Source organism: Rhinolophus sinicus, linkage group LG09, assembly GCF_036562045.2.
Source record: "Rhinolophus sinicus isolate RSC01 linkage group LG09, ASM3656204v1, whole genome shotgun sequence".
Lineage (NCBI taxonomy): Eukaryota > Metazoa > Chordata > Mammalia > Chiroptera > Rhinolophidae > Rhinolophus > Rhinolophus sinicus.
Window position 1 is genome coordinate 105,653,297 of NC_133758.1, and position 23,886 is coordinate 105,677,182.

Genomic DNA, 23,886 nt, shown 5'->3' on the forward strand with positions numbered 1-23,886 from the left:
AGGAGCCCTAGTTGGAGGCAGCTCCGTGGTCCCGCCTGCTGGGCGTGCAGTCTGGGGCTCACACTGGGGGTCCCTGTGGCCTGGGCCAGGCACCACATCACGTCTCCAGCTCTGGCCCTGATCGCTGGGCTCTTCAAGCATGTCGCGATGATTGGGCTTGGCTGAGCCAGGTAGCCACCTGCTGTGGGGAGAGGGGAGGGGCAAGGCCAAGGAGAAGGGAGATCGTGGACTGGTACCTTTCTGCCCGGCGAACTGCGTATCTCAGGTGCAACAGTGGTTACTCAGTGGATTTGGCCATGTTCCAGAGATGTCCTCCACAGAAACCACTTTTCCCTCAAGAGGATATTTTTCTTTCCTTTCCCGGGAGTAACATCATCTCTACCCATCTTTTTGCTGCCTGTAGAGCAAAGCCTGCCTCTCCGGTCGCCTGGTGAAGTTGAGCTCAGCCACACCTAGGAAACTGCAACCCAAGGGAAGGGCAGGGAGAGAGGAATCAGGAGAGCCACAAAGCCCTGCCCACTGAGGTGCCCAAGGGGACAGTCACCAACCTGTCCTAATGTACTTCGGTCCTAAGAAAATGCAGTCAGTGCCTCTAGCATCCAGCATGGCATAGATGAAAATTAACCAGGGTGAGTCTGGAGCCTAAAATTCTATTTCTGGCTCTGCCCACTACTGGTGGGGTGGGGGGAACTTTGGCAAAAGCTCTGCTCCCTACTCCCCCACCCCCCGTTGACAGGGCCACAGGATTAAACTACCCTGTTTCCCCAAAAATAAGACCTAGCCGGACAATCAGCTCTAATGCGTCTTTTGGAGCAAAAATTAAGACCTGGTCTCACAGTAACATAAGACCGGGTCTTATATTAATTTTTGCTCCGAAAGACGCATTAGAGCTGATTGTCTGACTAGGTCTTATTTTTGGGGAAACACGGTAGTGGATCTGGATTAGTTGTTCCAGCTCTTTCGGATGAGTGGCCACGTCCAGGGAAGTCTGAGCACGCCTCAGCTTCCAGAGGGAGCATCCATTAAATAGCAGTTGTATACCAAGGCCTTGTGCCAAATTGGGAGGATGCAAGAATCATATGAGGGAAGGTCTCATTTGATTCAGTTTTGTTTTGCCAGTTGAGTGTCCTTGAACAAACCCTCCCAGTCTGATGTCTTGGTGGCTGGGGTAAATTTCTTCTCTGTGCCTGGAATGTACAAGGAAGGAGACATGTGGGACTTGGTTTGGGATCTTGTCCTTGCTCTGCACACTTCTCGTCAAGGGTGTGGGCCAAAGCCTGTGGGGAGGGGCCGCACGGAAAGATAGTTAAGCCGAGAAATCACCCCGAAGAACAATGGTTCAGGAGGCTGGAGTACAACGTGTCTTCTCTCCAGCTGCACAGGCTGAGCCGATGGCTTTTCCAGGAGGCTGCAGGGCCATCAATGTCCCCCCTCCCCCAAATCTGTCCTCACCAGGCGATCCCTATCTTTGTCCAACCTTCGTCATCATGGACCCGGATGAGAGAGACTTGGGTATGCGGCCTAATTCCCAATTAAGTTTTTTTCACTAGTTTCAGGAAGATAATTTATTTGGGTTGAATTGTTAAGGCAGATTGCTTTCACAGTATTCCAAACAGAGTGCTTTGTCACAGGAAATGTCAGACCAGGCAATTCTAGTCAGGTTTTCCACATCCTTATGAGACAAGAAAAGAGAGAGGAAAAAAAAAAATTCTTTTTATATGTTGAAGGTCAACTGAACTGGCAACTGCAGGGTATAAAGCAGATCTGTTAAAGTCGCTACACATTGTGATGGTTAATGCACACGATGACTTCTCGATAACCCAACCCTCAATGAGAGGTCATGTTCTCTATGGCTTAATTTTAAAAACGCCTGCTGATTCGGCAGCCCAGGGAGGGGGAGCGCTTCTGAGACTGGGACATGGACCCCACCGGGCTGAGCTCCTGGGAAGTGAGGACCCGGGAGGAGCTCCTTTGTCTCTTCAGAGCTCAGTTTCCTCATCTGTGAAGGCCAAGGCTATGACCGGTGTCGCTCTCAGCACCTTCCAAGTCTAACTCACCACGATCCTGTACCTTGTCTTTTCTCGGGGAGCTTGGCTGAGCCTTTATAGGAATCCAAAGAAAAGGAAAACAGGAAAGTGAAAAGAAAAAATCTTCCATGGAGAACTTTGATGAAACAGAAAGTTCTTTTTAAATCAGCTTGCCTGCAGGGATCCACCTCACTAGGCTTTCTCCTCCCAAAGTCCAATCTTTAAGGAGAGTTTTAAGCAGCACAGGGGCTCTGCACAATCACTCTTGAGAAAGCAGGAAACAGCACAGCACAGCCGCACCTCTGGGCTTGCTAAAGGTGCACGTGGCCCGGAAGCTCCTGCAGCTAAAGGTGCACGTGGCCCGGAAGCTCCTGCAGCTAAAGGTGCACACGGCCCGGAAGCTCCTGCAGCTAAAGGTGCACATGGCCTGGAAGCTCTTGCAATTGGGGGCTGGGTGGGTCTGAAGAGCTGAAGCCCACAATCACTAGACGTTATGGTCCTTGCAGCCTCCCAAAGCCGATGCTGGACAAAGGGAGATCGAGACCCAGGGCAATTAGTTCATTGTCAGGTGATGCCACTCTTCTCTGGCAAGAGCTGGTCCGATGGCTTTGTCTGTCCAATTCCTATGTGTCCACTGACAACAGAGCAACTCTCTGCTTCATTAGCATCAAACCCTTGGGTTCATTCCAAAAGAATGTTCCGTTTGAAGAGGGGTAGTATAGCGAGTGTTGAGCCCCGGTCAGGAACCCAGGACTCTGGCGCCGTGGCTGTCAGTGTCACTTGTTGCACGGCCTCTGGTGTGTCTCTAGTGTAGCTTTGCATCTTGTGGGATATGGACTTTGTCATCTGGCCACCGCCTCCCGTAGGCATGCTCCCCAGTGCTTCAGTGTTAGGGTGTTCTGTGGGGCTCAGATACATGTGTCAAGTAGACGAGAACCTTCCCTTCCCTTGAGCTTGCTCCATTCTTGTTTTTAAAATAGGTACGAGTATTTATTTTCATCAAATGCTTTGTCTGCGTCTGTGGAAATCATTTTACATTTTTCCCCTCTAACCTGTTGGTGTGAATTACATTACTAGATTTTTTTAATGTTAAAATGTTTTTGCATCGCTACTTGGTCATAATTTTCTTCAAACTCATGGCTAATGCAGTTGTTTATTATTTCATATTTTTGCGCTTACATTTATAAGTGTTAGGTTTTGGAATCGAGGTTCTTCTAGCCTCATTAACCACCACCACCACCACCATCATCTCAGCTATTACGTAGCAGTTACTGTGTTTTGGGTGCTATTCTCAGTACTTGATATGTTAAGGGGTTTAATTCTCACCACAATGTTTTGAGGTAGGATTATTAGTAACCTCATTTTATAGAGGTTCATGGTATCTAACTTTTCTTCTTGAGTTGTTCTGTTTGTTATTCTGTAACAGATAGGTTTATCACGAATAATGCTTTTTATTCCAAAATCTTTTTTTATCCAATAGTATTTAGCTACATTAGCTTTTCAATGGTTGGTGTACAAATGATACATTTTTTCCTTTGCTTTCCTCTTCACCTTTTGTGTCCTGTATCTTGTGAAACAGCATATTTCTAATTTAAAAAATCAATCTGAGTGTCTTTTTTTACTGATGAGGTTAATTTATTTGCCTTATTACAATTACTGATGTACTTGAAATCATTTGTCCTATTGTATTTTACACTTTAATTTTGTCACCCTTTTTCTTTATTTCTTCTTTTAAGAGCAACCATTTTAAAATGAACAATTCAGTGGCATTTAGTACATTTACAATGTTGTATAACCACAACCTCTATTTCCAGAACATTTTCTTCTCTTCAGAGTAAAATTGCTTACAATTGAGTAGTTTCTCCCCATCCCTCCCTCCCTCTAGCCCCTGACAACCACCAATCTACAGTAGTTCACATAAGTGGAATCATAGAATATGTGACCTTTTGTCTATGGCTTCTTTCATTTAGCGTAATGTTTTCGAGGTTCACCCATGCTGTAGCTTGTGTCAGCGCTTCGTTCCTTTTTATGGCAGAATAACATTCTATGGTATGAACATAACATCTGGTCTATCCATTCATCCATTGGTGGACATTTGAGTTGTTTCCACCTTTTGGCTATTGAGTATAGTGCTGCTCTGAACATGTGTCCCTGTTTCAATTCTTTTGGATAAATACCCTGGAGAGGAATTGCAGGGGCACATGGTAATTCTATGTTGATAACTTTTTGAAGAACTGCCAAACTGTTTTCCACCATGGCACTTCTTTCTTGTGAATTCGCTGATATGTATTTTTTTTTCTTCTATTGCTTTCTGATTTGGAAGTTATACATTATGTTTTTACTATTTTAATGGTTACACTTACATTTTTGGTTATAACTGGCAAAGTTTCATCAATCTCGCTATCCCCTCAAAAAAATGCAAGGATTTTAGAAAGCTCTGACCCTGATTACGTCCTCTTCCCATGCTCCCTGTTTATTGTCTAGTAGCATTATCCCTTTGTTTTTAACTACCCCAAATTAGTTGCCATTGTTATTATTTTTATTGTAAGCTCTCGTTTAGATTTTGTAAATCTTTGCAGATTTCTCTTTTGCCATTTCTCTCATCCTACTCTTTCCTTCTGAGTTCAGTTTTCTTCTTCCTGAAATAAGTCTGTTGGTAGGTCATTCTATGAAGGTCTGTGATGGTAAATAAACTTTTTTAGTCTTTGAAAATGTCTTCATTTTGTCCTTACTTTTAATATTTTGGATGTTAAAAATGTCTCTTGGTTAAGTTGTTGTTTATGGGTAGTCTACCCTCTAAGATTTTTCTCATTGTGGTATTTCGGTCGTGTCAAAATGACATGTTTCCATGAGGATTCTTGTCTGGTAAGTTCTTAGCAATTGTCTTTTCACTAATTTCCTTTCTTACATTCTCTTTAGTTTTTCCTGCTGGAACTCTTTTAGATGTACATTGGCTTTACAATTTTCTCCTCTCCGTGTCTCTTATTTGTTCTTTCCTCTACTTTGTCTCTCTTCTGACTGAGTTGCATTCTGGGTAATGTCATCTGGTAGCTCCTGGTCATTTACTGTTTCTTCACTGTATCTGATCACCCGTCTAAAGTTATCAAATGTTTTTTTCCCAAGCTTAAAAAAGTTCTCACCTGTAGAAAAGTTGAAAGAATAGGGCAATGCACACTTATGTAACCTTTACCTACATTTAACAATTCTAAGATTTTGTCCCATTTGGTTTCTTTTCTGTCTCTTCTCTTTTTCCCTCTCCCATATATATTATATGTATTTGTAGCACATACATCCATTTGAAAGTAAAATTCAGATGTCATGGCATTTCACCCTAGATATTTCAGCTAAGGACAAGAACATTCTCCTGCATAAATAACCACGGTACCATTATCACACCCAAGACATTTCACATTGAGTCAATAGCATCAGCTGACAGAAATGCCCATAATCAAATTTCTTTCAAATGACTGCAAAAATGTTCTTTCAGGCTTCATTTTTTTCAGTCTAGGTTCCATTCAAGGTTCACTTATATTTGGTCACCATGTCTCTCTAGTGTCTTTTAATCTCAAACAATTCCCCTATTTTTTGTTTCTCATCATGAGTGTGGTCTTGTTTTCTTATAGAATGAGCATATTCTAGATATGCCTTTTTCATTATTAGATTAATGGTACATTAATAGCACATCAGGTCAGTTTGTTTTATTTTTGGTGATGCTGAATTGGATCATTCCATTAGGTAGTTTGTTCATCATTAAAGAGGTAACTTTCCCTTTTGCAATTAATGAGGAATCTGTAATCTTCAGACTATGTAAATATCCTGTTCCTCAGAAACCTTTCAACCAGTGGTTTTAGCATCCATTGATGACCTTTTTCCATATTAGGAGTTTATAAAATGGGGATTTTCTAATTTTTTTTAAAATTAAAGTTTATTGGGGTGACAATTGTTAGCAAAGTTACATACCATGTTTCCCGGAAAATAAGACTTAGCCGGACAATCAGCTCTAATGCATCTTTTGGAGCAAAAATTAATATTAGACCTGGTATTATATTATTATATAATGTTATGTTATATTATATTATACCCGGTCTTATAGTAAAATGAGACCAGGTCTTATATTAATTTATGCTTCAAAAGGTGTATTAGAGCTGATTGTCTGGCTAAGTCTTATTTTTGGGGAAACGGCAGATTTCAGGTGTACAATTCTATAATACATCATTTTCTAATTTTTATCGTTCCTCTTATATTTATTAGCTGACGGTTTTTTATAGAGAAGAGCTTTTCATTATTTCTCCCTCCCTCCCACTTCCCTTCTTTTCTTCCTCCTCTAGAAGCAGAATCACAGAGTTTTACATATATACATTATATATGTATATATAATATATATGTATGTATATATTATATATACATATATATATATTTTAATATGGTATTATCCATCACCATCATTATATGCCTGTACATTTTTTATTTCTATGACTGTATTTACTTTTCAAAGCTGCCCGTTCTTTTCTCATAGTCTTTTTCTTTTCTTATGATTTTCATTTCTTTTTTTAAAAAAGTGTCTCCAATATCTCAAATTACAAGTCTTCTAGATTTTCATTCTGTTATCTCGAGTTCCTGGGAGTCCTATATGTTGTGTTACCTGGCTTTCACTTATGGTGCGTCATTTTCTCCATATATTTGATAGTCTTTTATTTTGTACACATTTTCAGTGGGACTCTAAAAAAGAAAAAAATCTCTCTCTCCCCCACGCTGGGAACCTTGTGTGACCTGCTTTGTGGAAGTGCCCCTCCAGGTAATCTGCCATTGCTTTGCTTAGCTGTGCTGGGCTGTTGCTGGCTTGGGAAATTTTATGTTAATTTCTTATATTCTGGATTCTTTTGCTCCATGAGTGGGGTCCATCTGGACTTCAGTCACAGGGGGGGTCTGCGTTTTCATCAAGTAGAACGTACAATACGTGATCAGGATCTTTATTCTCATGGGGCACCTTTGCTTTTGGAATCCACAACCAATTTAGCCAATTGTCCAGGACCAAACATACAGGAGGGAGCGTTTCCTCGTCTCTGTTTTCATATTAAGAGCTGGTGAAATATCCTGAGTGTTGGGATGTATTAGCAGTAGAGCATCTTCAAGAATAGCATGGCTCGGGCCCCCCATCGTCTTAGAGCCACTGCACGTGGTCTTGTCCACAGTGAGTGGGTGTGCTCAGCCTTCCTCCGAGGCACAGATGAGGCACCTGAAGCCCACAGAGCACACGTAGGTGACTTGCCCAAGGTCACACGGAGTGGCAGGAGCAAGGACAGGGCTCAGACCTCCGGTGGCTCCTTCCACTCAGCCAGGATTCAGTCACCTGGGGATTGAGTCCTGGCCCCAGGTAACTCTGAACCCCTGCAGTGCCTGTCCTGTGGGGGCACAGAGAGGAGTGTGGATGGGAGGCGGAGACCCCAGACACAGCAGGCGAGCTGGGTGTCTGCGGCCTGCCTCCCGTGGATTTATTAGATGCACGCTTTGACACGTGTCTCTGGGTGTCTGCACCATCACACTTTGAGAATGTGTTTTGAATCCTTGATTTATCGTTGTGTCATTGTTTTTCATAATAGTGTTCACTCAAAGGCAAGAACATGCTTTTAAACTGACCTTTTCAACTTTATAAAGCTTATGCCACAAAGGGACACATGAAAGGAACAATAGGCACATTCCCTGAGCGTGACCGTCCTTGAAGTCTCCCCTGGTGATGAGATCTATGGGAAATGGGCACAAAGCATCTGAGCTGGGTTCTTGCAGCTGATGGACGGGGCTCTGGGTGGAAGTCTCATGACTGGGAGTCCCCCCTGTACCCTGCACAGTAGCACAACTCACGGCCACCACGGTGCCTCGTGGCTTTGCCCTCAGGGGCCAGGGCGGGCCACTTGTCCCATGGTCCACAGGGAGGCGTGGAGAGTTCTGGAAAGGGGAAGGAAGCGAAAAATAGAAGAAAGAGCAAAATAGAGTATTTGGAACCAGTGGCTTGGGTTTGAGTCCCGGCTCTGGCAGGACTGTGAGTCACCCGGGCTCTATGTGGGTCACGTGTTACTCGGCAGCTGTTTCTGGAGCACTGACTAGGGGCACTGGGCACTGGGGATTCCGAGGCCGCCAGGAGAGCCCTGCCCATGTTCCTCCTTGATTATTTTTCTTACCAGTAGTGGTTTCCCGTGGCTGCCATAGCAAATTACCACCAATGGTCCTGGCTTAAAGCAACGTGAATTTATTATCTCACTGTTGTGGAGGAAATCACTGCAATCACTGCCCCTAGGCTGAAGTCAAGGTGAGCCGGCAGGGCTAGTTCTTTCTGGAGGTGCTAGGGGAGAGTCTGTTTCCTCGCCTTTTTCAGCTTCTAGTGGCCACTCCCATTCCTTGGCTTGTGGCCCCTTCTTCCGATTTCAAAGTGCATCACTCTAACCTCTGCTTTCGTCATCACATCAGTTCTCCTCCTCTGTGTCAAATCTCCTGCTTCCCTCTTGTAAGGACACTTGTAATTACATTTGTCCCACCTGGATAATTCAGGATACCCTCCTTCACCTCAAGATCCTTCACTTAATGCATTTGCAAGGCACTGTTCACAGATTCACAGGTTCTGTCACTGGGGACCGTTGATAGAGCCTCCTCACGTGGTTTATGTCTGGGCCTCCCTTTGGCAGGGAGACAGGCCTGCCAGATAAGTGCCACATGTTTGCTGGGGGAGGGAGTAAAGAAGTGAATGAATGCATTGTGGAGGGGAGAAGGAGGTGACATCACAGCTGCGCTGTAGGAGATTAGTATGCGTTTGCCAAAGCATGTTCTAGGTGAAGTGAACAGCTGATGAAAACGTAGAGACATGGCTGAGGCTCAGCATGGAGGTAGTGCAGGCCGATGTGAGGGTACAGGGGGGTGAGGCTGGGCCAGTTGGCGGCCAGCTTGTAGATAGCCCGTGGGGCACCCCAGTGGCCCTGCATCCTACTCTATAAGGACGCAGCGTATGTGCTGGTCTTTAGAGTCATTGCCTGGGGTCAGATTCCCGTGCTGCCACTCACGTGCTGTGTAACTCTGGGGAAATTACTACACCTCTCTGAGACTGTACTTCATGAGGCTGTTCTGAGAAGGCAAAGACTTTTGATGCTTGCAAAACACTCAGGGCAGTGCCTGGAATTGGGTGTCAGATAACAGCATTTGCTGTTCTTATTGCTGTCATTTTTAAATCATTAATGAATATGATTATTGTTGATGATGATGGGGAACCTTTGAAGAATTGGGAACCTTTGGAGGGGGCTTTTGATGAAAGTGCTGGGGGCTGGCAAGGGGTGGCTGTGACACAGCCTCTGGGTTGACGCCCCTCCTTTCACATCCTCTACTGCCCCTCCATGTCTTAGCTCCTCTTTCCGGCTCTTCCTTTCACCATTCCCCACAAGAAGGCTTACAGAATCCTGATAGGTAGGGGCTTAGGAATGTGACAGTTTTGAATTGAGGAAAATGGGCCTGATGAGTGGGGGAGGCAAGGGAAGGAGCAGGGCCGCCTGGGCAGAGCTCTGTGTTCCAGGAGCAGAGAAGGAAACCCAGAGTCCAAAGCAGTATGTGCTGAGACCTGGCACTGCACGTCCTCGGCGATCTTCCCCTCACGCCCCTTCATACATCTTCAGGAGGAAGCCAATTCAATAGAATGTACCATGGCAAGATTACGATCGTTACTTCAATCATATCTTACCCTGCAAGGATGTTGGAGGAAAATATATTTCAATGCCCCCATCAAAAGAGCTGTCATTTCTTGAACATAGTAAATGGGTTTTCAGAGAGTGATGTAATATGTTTATTTTTAATACATTCTTTTTAGAAAATGATTTTATGTTAGTTCAGATGGATGCATGCTGGAGGGGGAAAGAAAACCCTAACGAGAGGTAAAATACAGGTAGATCGTTTAACGAAAGTTCCTCATGCACACACCTGAATTTACAAATGAGAATCATGGGACAATTTTCCAGGTAAGAGAAGGATACAGGACAGGTTCTTTGGTGCATTTTAGAGGTTTCTTATAAATAGTGGCTGATAGCTTTTCAAGAAAGCTGAAAGGAAACAAACAAACAAACAAACAAAAAAATAGAGATGAGATGAAAATAATCTCTGTAATGATTACAAGAACTTGATGTGTGTGTGTGTGTGTGTGTGTGTGTGTGTGTGTGTGTGTGTGTGTGTGTGTTTCCCAGCAGGATCATGGTGACATCAGCAAATTAACTTGAATTAGGTTCTTGGCAAGTATCAGACTATAGGGTTTACCATCCTCAATGGCTGGTGTGTGTGTGTGTGTGTGTGTGTGTGTGTGTGTGTGTGTGTGTCCGTGTCCCAGTCTGTCTGTGAGAACACAGCACTGAAAGATGACTTAGTCCCATCCTATGTGGAACTTGTGGCTCAGAGAGGGAGAGTGACCAGTGCAAGGCACACACAGAGTAGCAGGGCCAGGACTAGGGGAGCCCCTCTCCTGAAGCCCCACCCCAGTATCCCTCCCATTCTTCTCTGCTGTTTGCATCTCTCTGTCATTCTCCTCTGTATACACTGACATTTTCTTTTTTTCTAGGAAAAACCAGCTGCCAGTGTCCAGCAAGGCCGATGGTGACCTGGGCGCCCTGCAGCTTGGTAGGTGTGGCGGCTGCCTCTGCGAGGCCTGTCGGGTCCTGTGGTCGTTTGCTCCTATGGGAGGACATGGGTGGTAGGGCTCTCTGTGGGCGGGGCTGGGGGCTCCTTTCTTCCCACCTGACCTCAGGAAGGAAGGGCTGGCCCAGCGAGCAGAGCCGACTTCTCGCTTTTGGGTTGATGTCTTTTTGTACCGCCTGTCTTCCTCTCCTCGAGAAATTCTCATAAGAAGCCTGGCATTTCTGGATCCTCACTGGGGGTGGGGGTGGGGTGGGGGCAGAGGAGCTGCTTCTGTATCTGGAGATTCTCTTAAGGCCATTCAGAACCTACAGATGTCTCCAGAAGACCATTCTGAGTCAGAATATTAGTACAGCTATGCCTGGGGAAGCCCATTTTTAAAAAGAATTATCAGCATATTTTTGAGGTGTAAAATCCAAACAGTGACGTGCGTAAGTGCAGACACCTTCAGTGCTCAGCGCGCAGTGTGTTTTCACATGTGTACATCTGTGTGACTACTCTCCAGGATCAAGGGGGAGAACATGTCGACCCACTCGTTAGTTTTAAAGCAACCTTCTTTTGCTCTCTTTCTGTAATTGCTCTGCCAAAGACCCGTGTGTTTGCTGGGCTTGGCAAAAGTAGCCGCAGAATGGAGGAGAATGCACAACAACCGGACAGAAAAGGAGGAAGCTTGAGAGCCTCGTCTCCCGGAAGCCAGCCATTTACCTGTTGGAAGGTTTGGGCCCGCGTAGGAGCTGTTCCCATACTTTCCCTCTCCTTTTAAGGGGCAGGAAGAGAGCAGTGCGCCCTTTAGAAGTCACTTGTGTGAGACGTGCAGTCTGACGGTTTGCTTTGATGAAGGCGGGGGGAGGCCACTGAATGACGGAGGCAGGGTTTGTTTATTCTGCGGAGCTCACTTCAGAGGTAACAGCTCCTCCTTTTTTAATCATCAGAAATGGCTGGATCATTGGGCCTCCCCAGGAAGGGGCAGGTTTCTGCACATGGCCGTGCAGAATGAAGCACGGAGTCAGGAAGTGCTGGCGCCTGAAGCTTTTCTGGAAAGCACCTCACTTTGAGATTTTCCAGTGAAAGCCAGTCGTGTTTGGACATAAAGTGAAGCAGTTCCCGGTCTTCAGAACCCAGAGGGCTTCTATTAGAAGGAAGGCTTTTAGCGAGTCTCTCAGAACCCAGCTGTTTGAAGTGTGTGTGTGCTTTCCAGAGCAGGGCAGACCCCTCTTTGCTAGTGGCTCAGCTAACAGTTTTCAAATGGAGAAGGAGATAAAAGCGATCATAGAATTCAGTCACCAAGAGAAAGGGAAAGAGAAGTTTTGGTGTGGGGGACAGAAACAAGGAATGAAATCTGGTCAGAGGAACAGCTTTCTCTTTGCCACCCCAATTCATTTTCCTTTGGTTCAATTCAGCCAACTGTTGTTACGTGCCAGCGCACGTCCAGGACTGGTGAGAGCAGATCGAGGCCAATAAAGAGCGGCCTTGCCTTCTGGGAGGGCAGGGTGGGGTGGGACACAGGACGCGTGGTGTCCTCCCAGGGCAACACAGGAAGCCCCTGGTCAGTAGTTCTTCACCGCTTCAAGAGACACATAAAGCAAGCTGTGTGGTGGGTTCTGGAAGTTTCCATAATGAGATGGATGCAGACTAGGCTTGGAAAGATGGGCAAGGTCTTGCCAAGTAGAGATGTGACATGAACCAACCTCATGGGCCAAGGCCTGGAGTGTGAGAGAGCGACTCGCGTGAGGTGACTGGGTTGCAGGGAAGTCGCAGGGTCAGGGTGAGGTGAGGCTGGGAACGCAGGCTGTGGCAGGTGGCAGGGTCAGGAGGGCCCGAGTGCTGTGCTCAGGGGTCTGACTAAATGACTAGTGCAAGGAGCACTGGAAGATTCTGTGCTGTGTGTCAGGAGTACGAGCCTGCACGTTGGGAGGCTGGTGAGGGGCTCTTTGGATGGTCCAGAAAAGAGGTGATGGGGCCCCTCTTCTATCTGGGGAAACACAATGGGTATTTTAAGACCCCGCTCAAATCCTGACCTCTGATGGGACATTTCCCTGACCTTTTAAGGCAGAATTATTTGCCTCGTCCCCTCTGCTCTCCAAACCTTTGCACTCGTCTCTCTATTAGTACTTACGTTATATTACTTGTTGGGGGCTCTGTCTCCTCCTCTGTGTGGGCAGTGATCTCCTGGAAGACGGGGGTGATATTTGAATCATCCCTGGACCACATGACCCCTGGTACATCCTGGGTAAAGTACTTGATGAACAAATGCTTTGATGACGTGTTTCTGTAACAGAGAAGACCGGAAGGGCTTGGGCAAGGCATGAGGCCCAACAATCTGGAGTCTGGCACAGGGTGGTGTTTGGGAGAGGGCTGAGGTTTCACCCGGGTCCCTGGTGGAGGGTTTGGGAGATGGCGTCTGTTATCAAAATGGAAGCCTGGAGGGAGGCTCTGCTGAGATTCTTGAGTCGGGGGGCATTGAGGCACTTCCAGGAGGAGATACCTTGTAGTTAGTGAGAAATAACGAGTGAGCACCTGGAAAAAGAGGCACACGGTCTCTATTATGTATTATAATACATATATATGTATGTATATGTTTTCTTCCCAGGGGTAAATAAAATGGCAAGAGAAACAAAATCCCTTGCTTCTTTTCAACCAGACTTTTATCCCAGGATCTTAAAAATAGCATTCTCAAACCGCAGGCATTTGCAGACGGTTTTGTCTGCTTGGCCAACATGTCACTCTGCAGTGCTTTGTTTTTCCCTCGCATGGCGGTCCCGCCACATCTGGGCCCGAGGCCTGCTATGTGGTCCTGAACCAACTCCCTGTACAGGGCCAACTTCCTCCTGGCAGAAGCCAAGGGAGGCTGCCTCCTCCTCCTGGGGCCTCACCCGGCCCGCTTCCCCTGGGCCCCGCACGCCATCCTCAGACTTACTTCATGGGACCCGAGCAGAGCATGTTTTAGCTCTGGCTCCCTCCTGGACGACCTCAGACTAAACAGAAGCCTCCGAATACACTTAAATAGTGCCCCTTCTGTGCCTCCAGGAAACAGTCTGCCCGAGGTGCTGTAAGGAGGCTTTCCGGCCTGGTGGAATCACTCCGGCTACTCTCTCCCTCTGGGCCTCTGGTACCTAGGGTTGAATTATCTCTATTCCTCCAGCAAAAATTCTCAGTATTGACTTTTGCAAAGCCTCCCCTCCCTCCCTCTCTCCCTTCCCTCCGCCTCCCTCCCTCTTACCTTTCCTCCATTATTTTCCTTTAGCCCCCACCCCACACTTCCGTGACCCTCTTCTCCAAAAGCAACCATTCTTGTGTATTTAGTCGATATCTTTTTGCTTGTGCATATCCTTGCAAAATGTGTACCGTTGTGTTGTGTGCATATATTTGTAATGGATATAAATCTCGTTTGCTTTCTTACTTTCTCCACCCAGCACCATGATTTTAAGACCTGTGCATGTTGCTGGGTAAACATCTGGTCTTTATTTTAGGGTATTTTCGTAAGGCCACGGTCACAGGGTGGCTTTTTCAGAGACCCGAACTATGAAGGGGTCTCATATAAGTTCAGGTTCTCATTTAAATCCCAGGCTTACATAAAACAAATGTTTTTCAGCCTAAAGGCGAAATCTGTCTCCTTTTCCGTGGACGGAGCCTCTAAGAGTTGGCCTTGCACTCTGCCTACTGCTCCTCCAAGGGAGAAAAGAAGGCTGTAGAATAAGGTATAAGATATATGTCCTGAGGCTATTGGCCTTTGGGCACCATCTCTAGTGACATGTCTGTGTAAGGCTTGCGGCAAGATAATGAAGCGAAGATCACCGGTCCACAGACGGGCCGGCGAAGTCACTCCCAGGGTAGAGGGAGGGAGGCATACATGCGATTTTTGGGGTGGGGGTTGGCCGAGTAAGGGGGCAGATGAGCAGGCACCCCCAACGCAGATCAGGCGCGATCGGCTGTATCCAGAGTTGTTTATCACACCAGCGATCTGCTGCCTCTTGTGGGAAACACCAGGGGCCCCAGTTTCTATCATGCGAGGAGGGGTCTGACTTGGCAGAGGGGTATTTTTGGCTCCTGGCCACTCTGACCATGCCTGTAGCTGACCTAACAGTCTGTAGCCCCAGGTGCACAGAATTATGGGAGCGAATGCTGACTTCTATATAGTGTGGTGCATTTTTAAAGTAACCATTTAATCTGGGGAAGTGGGAAAAAGAAAATAAAAGACTCGAGAGACTCTCGGGAGACTGGCCGGCTATTTGCCAGCGTAATTGCCTTGGGTTGTTTCCACTTGAGTCCTTCATCTGAGTTTTCTGGTAAATGCTACTGCAGTGGGTGTGAGGACGAGCGGGAGCCTCGGCCGGCTGGGGAGGCATAGGTGCTGCCAGGACTCACAGTGGGACCCTGTCTGGGCCTCCGCCCCCAGCTCTAAGGAGACGATGTCCAGAATGATACTTAGTGCCCCTTAGTGGCTGGAGGTCCAGGGAGGTCTGGCTGGTAGGATGGCAGAGCCATGAGGACTGGCTTTTTATCCCACCTCTACCACTTTCCATCTGCGTGACTTCAGGCCAGTTACTTATCTAAGCCTCAGTTTCCTCATCTGTAACTTGGGAGGGACTGTATGATAATTACTCCCTCAGGGGTTATTATGGGGCTTAGGTGATAAAACACATGTGATTAATAAATGAAAGCCACAGTAGTGATTATTATTATTATTATTAGGAATGGTGGAGTTTCCTTTCCTACTTCTGCCCTCTTCATGTTTGTCCTCGGGGGACGGGTTTGTGCATTATGCCTACTTTTTGTGAGACATGTGGCTTTTCCTAAGAGTGAGGCTTTTCCGGGCCTGACTCGATGGCTCAGGCCCTAGGCATTTGTTTCACTGTATGTCCACAAGCAGAACTTTCTGGTGGACCAGTAGCCGAGTCCCACCCGCCAGGATCCTTGTGGCACAGACCAGCGTGGGCTTTGGACAGGGAGCGAGGGCTGTCTCATTCTGCCTGCTTTCCTTCTGATCAGGGCCTGGGAGCCCCGAAGGGGTGGGGGTGGATGGTGGAGGAGCCCACCTTTGGTTCAAACCGTCTTAGAATGCATCAGTGTCCTTGGTGTGAAGCAACTTCAGCTTCTGTGCTCCGTGAGTTATAACAAGGAGCTCACACGGCCACGGTTTTCTTTCAGAGGATGTGGAGGATGAACTGATAAGGGAAGAAGTCATTCTCTCTCCAGTGCCATCAATGCTCAAGCTGCAAATAGTGTCAAAGCCCATCGACCTCTCAGTGGCAAAGGTAGGTGTCAACTTAAACGTGTATGTTGATGCATCTTGGTTTGAATGGGTGTGAATTGGTGTGGTGTGAATTGGTGTGGTGTGAATTGAAGATGCCTTGATTTGAATTGCTGTGGATGAGGTGAGTTTGATCCCTCTGGCCTTATCCATCTCATTATAACCTCTCGGCTATTGTTAAAATGGGAATTTGGGTGTGATGTAGAAAAGAACCTGAACTGGGAGTCAGGAAAAGGGGGGCTGAGACCTGGTGCCTCCCATTCCCTCTCTGAGACAAAAGGTCTTAATCTCCTCCCATTCAGACATTCCAGGACCCCTTCTTTCCTCCTGAGCTGCTTCACCACAGCTGCAATGGGCCCCTCCAGGGTTGGGATGGAACAGGGTAATTATCCTCGTTAAACTGGCTTTGCTCCTGGACTAGTCTCTGGGTTCAGTGAGGAAAGGACAGGAAGGGGCTGACAATTCTTCGGTACCCTCAGGGTTCACACCAATGGCCTCGTGGAGGGGACCCCGGTCACAGGACTTAGGGAGCAGCTTCCTGGCCTTAGCGGCCTCCTCTGCAGCAATGTCCTGGATTCCTCACCATCTCAACTGCCAAATGGCCTCACCCCTCCCCTTGGCCAGTGGTTCCTGTGGGATGCATTCTGCTCCTGTTGTCATCTACTAGCTTTTCAGGCGGGATCCAGAAGGAAAATAAATATCCTGGGGACACAGCTGACCCCTTTCTCTTCCTACTTACTAAGTATTTATTCAGTACACAGATCGCAAAGTCAAAGGTTTTTCTAGAGGTTTTGTCTTTCCCCTCCACTCCCCTCCCTTTTCCTTCCTTCTTTTGAAACCACAGAGGGTCAGACACGTGTAAGTGGCCCCGAAGCTGGGAGGAAGCAATCTGGCCATCTGTAACCACAGGGCTGTGATTCTCTGCAGTGGGGACTCGTGTTGGGAAGGGTCCGTAGAGGCCCCTAGCAGTAGCATCTCCAAAAGCAGCTGGAAAGCCTGAGCCCCACACAGAGAAGAGGAGGGCCTAGAGTGTATCATGGCAGGTAGAACCCAGGTTTTCTGGCTTGTCACGCTGTGACCTGGGGACAGCCTAGCTGGGAGCTGCCGTCCTGTGACTAAGAGAACAGACATGGGCTTCAGCCAGAAAACTCAAGTCCCTGTAGTATCTAGGCTCTCAGTAAACTCAGTTCAGATGCATGGATGATTGTAGTTGGTGCAAGGAGGGGAACCAAGCCCTGACAGATGAATTTACCCGTCCCTCTCCCCTCTGTGCCATCAGCCCACATTTGATAACATGTAGACAAATGCTCTGTCACAGAGGTTCTCCTGATTCTAATTCTAGAGGGAAATAATCTGAGTTTGTAGGGAAGATCTGACGCAGAGAGGAGGTCTGGGAGGTGGCATCAGAATTCACATGTTGGCCCTTCAGAGACCCCTGGATGTAAAATCATGGCGGACAGAGAGGAGGTAGCTAGCGCGGGGAGAGCGTATCCTGGCAGAGGCTCTGCCTTCCTGTCCAAGGGCCAGTCAGTGGGGAGGGGTTGGCACTTACTTCCTGGGGCTCTGGAGGGGAGGGTTTGGGTTGACTGGAGATGAACAATGACCTCAATATCAGCCAGAAGTTTAGAGAAGACAGAGCTGTGAAACAATGGAGGGGCTGCCTTGGGAGGTGGTAGGAATTCCTTCACTAGGTGGTTGGGGTGTCTGAGCTGAGGTCTTGGGGGACCACTCTCACGTGATGTTATAGAGGAGATTCTTACATGTAGTAATGGCTTGTACTAGAGCAGCAGTTGAGACTTTTTCTCTAAGGGGCCAGATCGTATACTTGGGGTTCTCTGTTGCAACCACTCAGCTCTGCCACCATAATGTAAAAGCAAACATAGACACTATGGAAACAAAAGGGCCTTGCCGTGTTTCAGTGACACTTTATTGACGAGTGGGGGGCTGGCTTTGGCCTGTGGGTGACAATTTGCTAAGCCTGTCCTAGAGGACCAGTTCTTAAACTTGGCCGCACATGGGAATCACCTGGGAGCTTTGAAAAATCCAGATACGGGAATTCTGACCCCAGGGGTTCTGATGTAGTTGGCCTGGCACGTGGCCTGAGCATCAGCATTGTTGAGAGCTTAGTATAGGGGATTCGATGTGCAGTCGGGAACCTCCCAAGTTCCCTTGTAAAACTAAAATTTTGTGGTTCAACTTCCCTTTAAGGAATCTAAAAACATGTTGGCTTGGGTCAGCACAGGGTGGTTTGGTTTACAGATGTTCCAGAGGTAAGACCTTCAGGGTCGATTTTATCTTTCCTCAAATATGAGAAGAATGGCTTTGCAAAATAACAAGAAAATAGATAACCTTTCTGGAGAATGGATTGCCCTGCTAGAATCCCAGACCGGCTCCTGTGGGAACACATACACTGAGAATTGTATTGCTTGCTTTTAAAACAGTTAATAAAACTCTCTCTTCTTTTGACAGGACATAAAGACCCTTCTGTTTGGCTCTAGCTTTTGCTGTTTCAGTGAAGAATGGAAACTGCAGAGTTTTTCGTTTAATGACATAGCCGCGTTGAAATATGGCATTGTTCAGAAGAAGGCAGGTTGCTTTTAAGTGTCCCCAGGACCCTTCTGTGGGCCCATCATGGATAGATAGGGGTGGGACGTCCCCATGTGATAAATCCTGCGAACATTATATCCAGTGCCGGCCCGCCCCCCCATTTCTTGTCACCCAGTGCGGGAATTTTACATGTGGCTGGCAGAGCAAGAGCTGGAGAATGACCCTTACTGGGAGTGGTGAGTGATACCGGAATCCCCACTGAGCTGGAGTGGAAGGAGGCTCCGATTGGCCAGGGGCACCAGAGAGGGTCTTTAGGCTGAGTATTGAGAAATTATTTCTCAGGGAGAGCTGGAGACAGGATGCTCGAGGCAAAGGCATGCGGCAGCATGAACAAAGTGGAGGGCGGCCGTGTGGAAACCCAGGGGCTGCAGGAAATGGCAGAAGTGTCAAGCGTGAGGAGGGCGTGTGATAGAAGGCAGGGAGATGTAGGTAGATTGTGGCAGGATTTGAACGTGGCTTATGCACATTTCCCAAGATGTGTACTTGAAGGGCCAGAAGGGCCTCGAAATCCAGCAGCTCAACCTGGTTCCATTTCTCAAGTCCCAGGAACCTCCCGCTGCCCCACACTGCCTGAGGAAGAACCCAAGACAACCGGCTTCTGTCCCCAGGATACCAAGCTCAGCACGTCGTCTTGCACCCCCAATTCAAGGGCACCCTCGGCCTGCTGCTCTGACAACCCTTGTACTTGTTGACGCCTCCAGAGACGAGCTCTTCACGGAGCCTTCTCACTCTGCCATGGGAGGGGACGAGGCCACACCTAATGGGTGCCGAAGCAGGCCCCACGCTGGGCAGAAGTGAGCTCACACAAGCAGTTTTCTCAAGGCACTCACTTCTAGCTGAGGTGGTTGGGGAAAGCTCTCTGGAGGAGGAGGCCTTTACGATGGGCCTTGAACGCTGGGGAGACAATTATTATCACCTCTGCCTGTGGACATGGATTTCCCCAGTCCCCAGATAACTGGAAACCTATGGTGATGTCTCCAGCTTCATGTCTGACTGTTGTGAAGGGTCACTTTCCTCCCATCAGACATTGTAGACTGTCTTCTCTCTCGCGATGGGCGCCGGGACCTTTGTCATCCCCTCAGTGACAGAGGGTCAGCACTTTGTAGAAGTAGTCACCCCGTCAGACACCCCTGTTTCAGAGGCAGGCTTGGAGGGTCCCCGTGTTCTGCAACCTGTGGGCAGAGGCTAGTTCTGGAGGAACAGATGGGTCTACCCTGGGTTAGTTCTTACAGGCACTGACCTGTGTCTTTCTTTGCAGGGTGGTCCCTGTGGGGTTCTGGCAGCTGTCCAAGGCTGTGTCCTACAAAAACTCCTGTTTGAAGGAGATGGCAAAGCTGACTGCACTCGGTAAGTCCACTTGTTCTGGTAACACCGTATTACCCCGAAAATAAGACCTAGCCAGACAATCGGCTCTAATGCGTATTTTGGAGCAAAAATTAATATAAGACCCAGTCTTATTTTACTATAATATAAGACCTGGTATAATGTAATATAATATACATAATTAATATAATATATAATATAATATAGTATATACCAGGTCTTATATTAATTTTTGCTCCAAAAGACGCATTAGAGCCGATTGTCCGGCTAGGTCTTATTTTCGGGGAAACAAGGTATCTTTTCCAGAGGCTTCTCCAAAGCGTCCAGAAAAAATAAGCAAGGAAGCACGTGTGTTCCTTGACATTTCCCGTCTTCTGGAAAGGGAAATGGCGGCTGGTTAACAGGGCCTGGGCTGACCAGTAAAATCAATTGCGTGCATTTGTCTAAAGGCAGGGAAGGTTGATAAGCCCTGTTCCTCAGGGAAAGTGGCTGCTGCAGCAGCATCAAAACTAAGGCCACCGCCTCCTCAGAAGCCAAGCGCAGTAGCTGCCCCTCTTGTCCACGCCCACACCAACCTGCTGACCCTTTGGCTGGGTCCGGGTCTCCCCTCACTCCCCACATTACCTCACCTCTGCCAACAGCCGTTACACGCGTTCCAGCCAGCCCCACCGTACATTGCTTCCACGCCCTCTGGCCCTGTGTTTTCCATCATTTATTAAGTGTTTGCACATAAGCACCTCATTCTCACTCACTCCACAGACATTTCTAGAACATTTCTCTGTGTACGCACAAGTGATGCAGAGATGAATGGATGGATTCTCTGTTCTCCAGAAATGCTCTGTCAGGTTGAGGGACAGAAAAACCAGCACCACGGTTGGTGCAGAGATGGAAGGGTCAGGAAGGTGCTGGGCAGCGCCGGGGCCAGCGTGGCCTCTGTGAGGGGGCAGCCTTCTTACCTGTTCAGCCCTGCGGGCCCAGTTACCAGCATGTACTTGTCACCCTCAGAGCCACCACAGAACTTCTGACACTTGGTCTTCTCTCTCTCTCTCTTTTTTTTTTTTTTAGTTGAAATACACATATAGAAAAAGGCATAATTCAGAAGCGCACAACTCATACACAGTCTGTCGCCAAATCACACACACCCATGATTGTATCACCCAGATCAAAAAAGGAAATATTTCTAGCACCCCGGAAGAATCTTCCTGCCCAGTAGCTGCCTCCATTCTCTTCCCCAAAGTTGTAATTAAACGGATTACAAAATCACAGCTTAGTTTTGGCCAGTTCTTGACCTTTAATTAAAAGCATGTGTTTTTCTGCAACAGGCATTCCAGCACCTTTTTTTTGAAAGCTTAAGTGTTAAAGGAAACAAGGCCCATTCCCCACTTACTCAGGTTCAGATTCCTGGGAAGACACACTGGCTCCCCAGACATCCAGCCGAGCTCGGTACAAATGAAACGCTTTACCGGCTTTGACGATTTTGAGTTAGACAGTGAGGCAAGTGAAGGCAGCGTTTCATGCTCGGCATTTTGTAATTCGTTTAACAATATAGTTTGTCGAATTACTTTGCAGAGTAACAGTTAAGGAGTTTTCTCTCAAGTCACAGATGCTAATCAGAAACACAGCATCACTCTGATTGGAAGCGCAGTGACATCTCACTTGTCTTTGTTCTTCTCCAGCTCCCCATCCCCCACCCTCCCCAGTTGAAACCTGCCTCCAAGTTCATCCACGTAGATACCTGTCACTGTGTGCCCACACCCCGAACCCCAGAACACAAGCCCTGGGAGAACAGAGGCCTTCCTGCTCTGCCTGGTTCAAGCCCGTCTCTGGCATCCAGCCCAGGCCCTAGTCCACGGAAGAGGCCCTTAGAATTCTTGTTGAATGAATGCATGGACAAATGCATGAGTTATCCAGACTGACAGGGTGGGGAAGGAGGGCAGCTTGTGCAGAGTGCCTGAGGGCAGGGAGAGCAGGGCCAGGACCGTGGCCTGGGGTGGCTGGGGCAGACTTTGGAGGGGCAGGGCAAGACCGGGGCTGGTGGACGGGTCAGGGCCAGGCTGCCAGAGGGGCCTTGGGGCCTGGCCGCCTGCTGGGGTCAAGCCTTGGCCTTAGCCCTCGTGGGAGAGGTCTTGTAACTCATTTTAGCTCCATGTCCCTTTGGAGCTGCTTTTCAACTTGGACTCTGAACTTCTGGTGGAAATTGTGGATCATGTCCCAGTAGTGGGGGTAGGGTTTTTAAGTTGCTTCCAGGAATGGCCATGTCTGCCTGGGGCACAAGGCAGGCTTGGTTCCTTATTGCCACCCCCTGCCCACTAAGGGGATGTGAAAACCTCTGGTTCTCCAGGCCCATCCTTGGGGGAGAGCTCTGCTCTCCACACCAGAGAGGGGAGCCAGGGCTCGGGAGTCAGAAAGCTATCGGGGTGGGGACCCAAGACAGGCTCTGGGTGGAAAGAAAACCATGCCAGCTGTGGGAAGTGAGGTTTTCTTCCACTTCCCACTGCCTGCCAGTCAGCTACTGGCCAAGCACTGACTCAGGCCCCATTTTATATGGACAGGTGTCTATTTAAGCTCCGATTAGGTGGAGAGTTGTGCCAAGGCTCTGCAGGTGGGGGAGGAAGGAATGCAGTCTTGGTCCTCAGGGGCTCTCCATCTGCTGAGACCGTGAGAGAGGAGGCAGGGCCAGCCCGGCCCAAGGCCCTAGGCAGCCATGCTGGCGGGCTGAGCTGGTCCTGGGCGCAGTGGTGGGGTGGGCACAGGGAAAAGAAGGAAGGAGCTTCTGGTTGCAGGGGGTTGTGTGTGGGGGCGTACCGGGTGGGAAGGAGCCCCACTCTGGGGGAAGGCTGCCTAGTTGGATGAGACGTCTGCGCCAAGGAGCTGGGAGAGCTCGGCCTGCTGGCTGGGCACTGCCCCCCCCCCACCCGCCCTCTAGGGAGCATGGAAGGAGAAGCTGCAGAAGAGTGTGACCTCACCGCGCTTTAGAGCCCCACAACTGTGGGTGCTCCTTGTAAAATCCTCCCCTCTTGTGCCCCCAGCCCCTGCTGCCCCGGGCCCAGCACGCAGAGCTGCTCTCCATGCAGGCTAAGCGTAGTGGGTCAACTTCCTGTCCCCAGAGACCACAGAGCAGGCCTGAGTGGGCATTCTTCATACCCAACTGAGAGGGAGCAGTGGCGAGCTTGGCTCAGTCACCCGGCCTCTCACTTCCAGCCTGCGCTGCTGGAAACACCTGAGGGGACTCAGGAAGAGCCGGCTCTGAGGCTGTCAAGCTGGGGGCGGACACAGGGGTGATGGGCCACGGCCCCCTGACACCACTGGAGGCCTTCACACCCCTCCCATCCCGGGTCTCCTCCCCCCGCTGCCCCTGCTCTGGGCCTCGTGGGAGCAAAGGCCGCCAGTGGCACCTCGCAGGAACTTCTCTCAGTCCCCACGTCTTTTGGTTTCATTGCTTCATTTCTTCAATATTAACATTGAACGATTGGCTCATTGATGTTCCTGCACGGCCTGTGTGTGCTTCCCTTCTGACTCGGAAATGGCAGGGTGGCAGAAACGATCTGCCTTAAAAAAAAAAGAGAGAGAGGAAGAAAGAAAGAAGGAAAGAAGGAAAGAGAAAGAAAAAGAAAGAAAAGCGGGCACACTCCTCTGTGTCTCCAGGAACACCTGGCACAGCACCCTTTGGCAGCGTCTGCAGATGGCGAGCTCTGGGCCCTGGGGGGGCTCCAGCACCTGTGGGTGCAGTAGCTCTGTAGTTGCTGTTCTGTGCTGGGTCTGCAGGCCTGGGCGGTGGAGCCCCCCTCTTTGCTGTCTCCCCTCACAACTGTTGGGGAAATGGTTCCGTGAAAGCCACACGGAGGATGTGAGTGCACCCTCCAGGGAACTCATGCTGAAATAAAGCCTTCTTGGCAGCAGGGGTGTTTCTTCTGTGGGACTGTCTGGTCTACTTAAGTCTCGTCCCGTCAGGCCGGCAGCCGGCCTCTCTTCAGTCAGACAGGACAGAGCTGGGCGCAGGACGCGGTGTTTTTCCACGTGAGG

At 48.5% G+C, this 23,886-nt stretch overlaps 1 protein-coding gene across 14 annotated transcripts in view; it reads left to right on the top strand.

Annotated features, from left to right (window-relative positions):
• The window catches only part of MINDY4 (MINDY lysine 48 deubiquitinase 4), a 108,483-nt gene that overhangs the window by 40,930 nt on the left and 43,667 nt on the right, over positions 1–23,886 (top strand). For 13 of the 14 annotated variants that reach the window (XM_074340948.1, XM_074340950.1, XM_074340952.1 and 10 more), the window contains exons 6-9: positions 10,609–10,667; positions 15,831–15,937; positions 18,403–18,519; positions 19,799–19,887. In XM_074340948.1, the coding sequence (XP_074197049.1) occupies positions 10,609–10,667; positions 15,831–15,937; positions 18,403–18,519; positions 19,799–19,887 (372 nt within the window). The remainder of the gene's footprint in view (positions 1–10,608; positions 10,668–15,830; positions 15,938–18,402; positions 18,520–19,798; positions 19,888–23,886) is intronic. The other variant, XM_074340949.1, reaches the window with a different exon arrangement.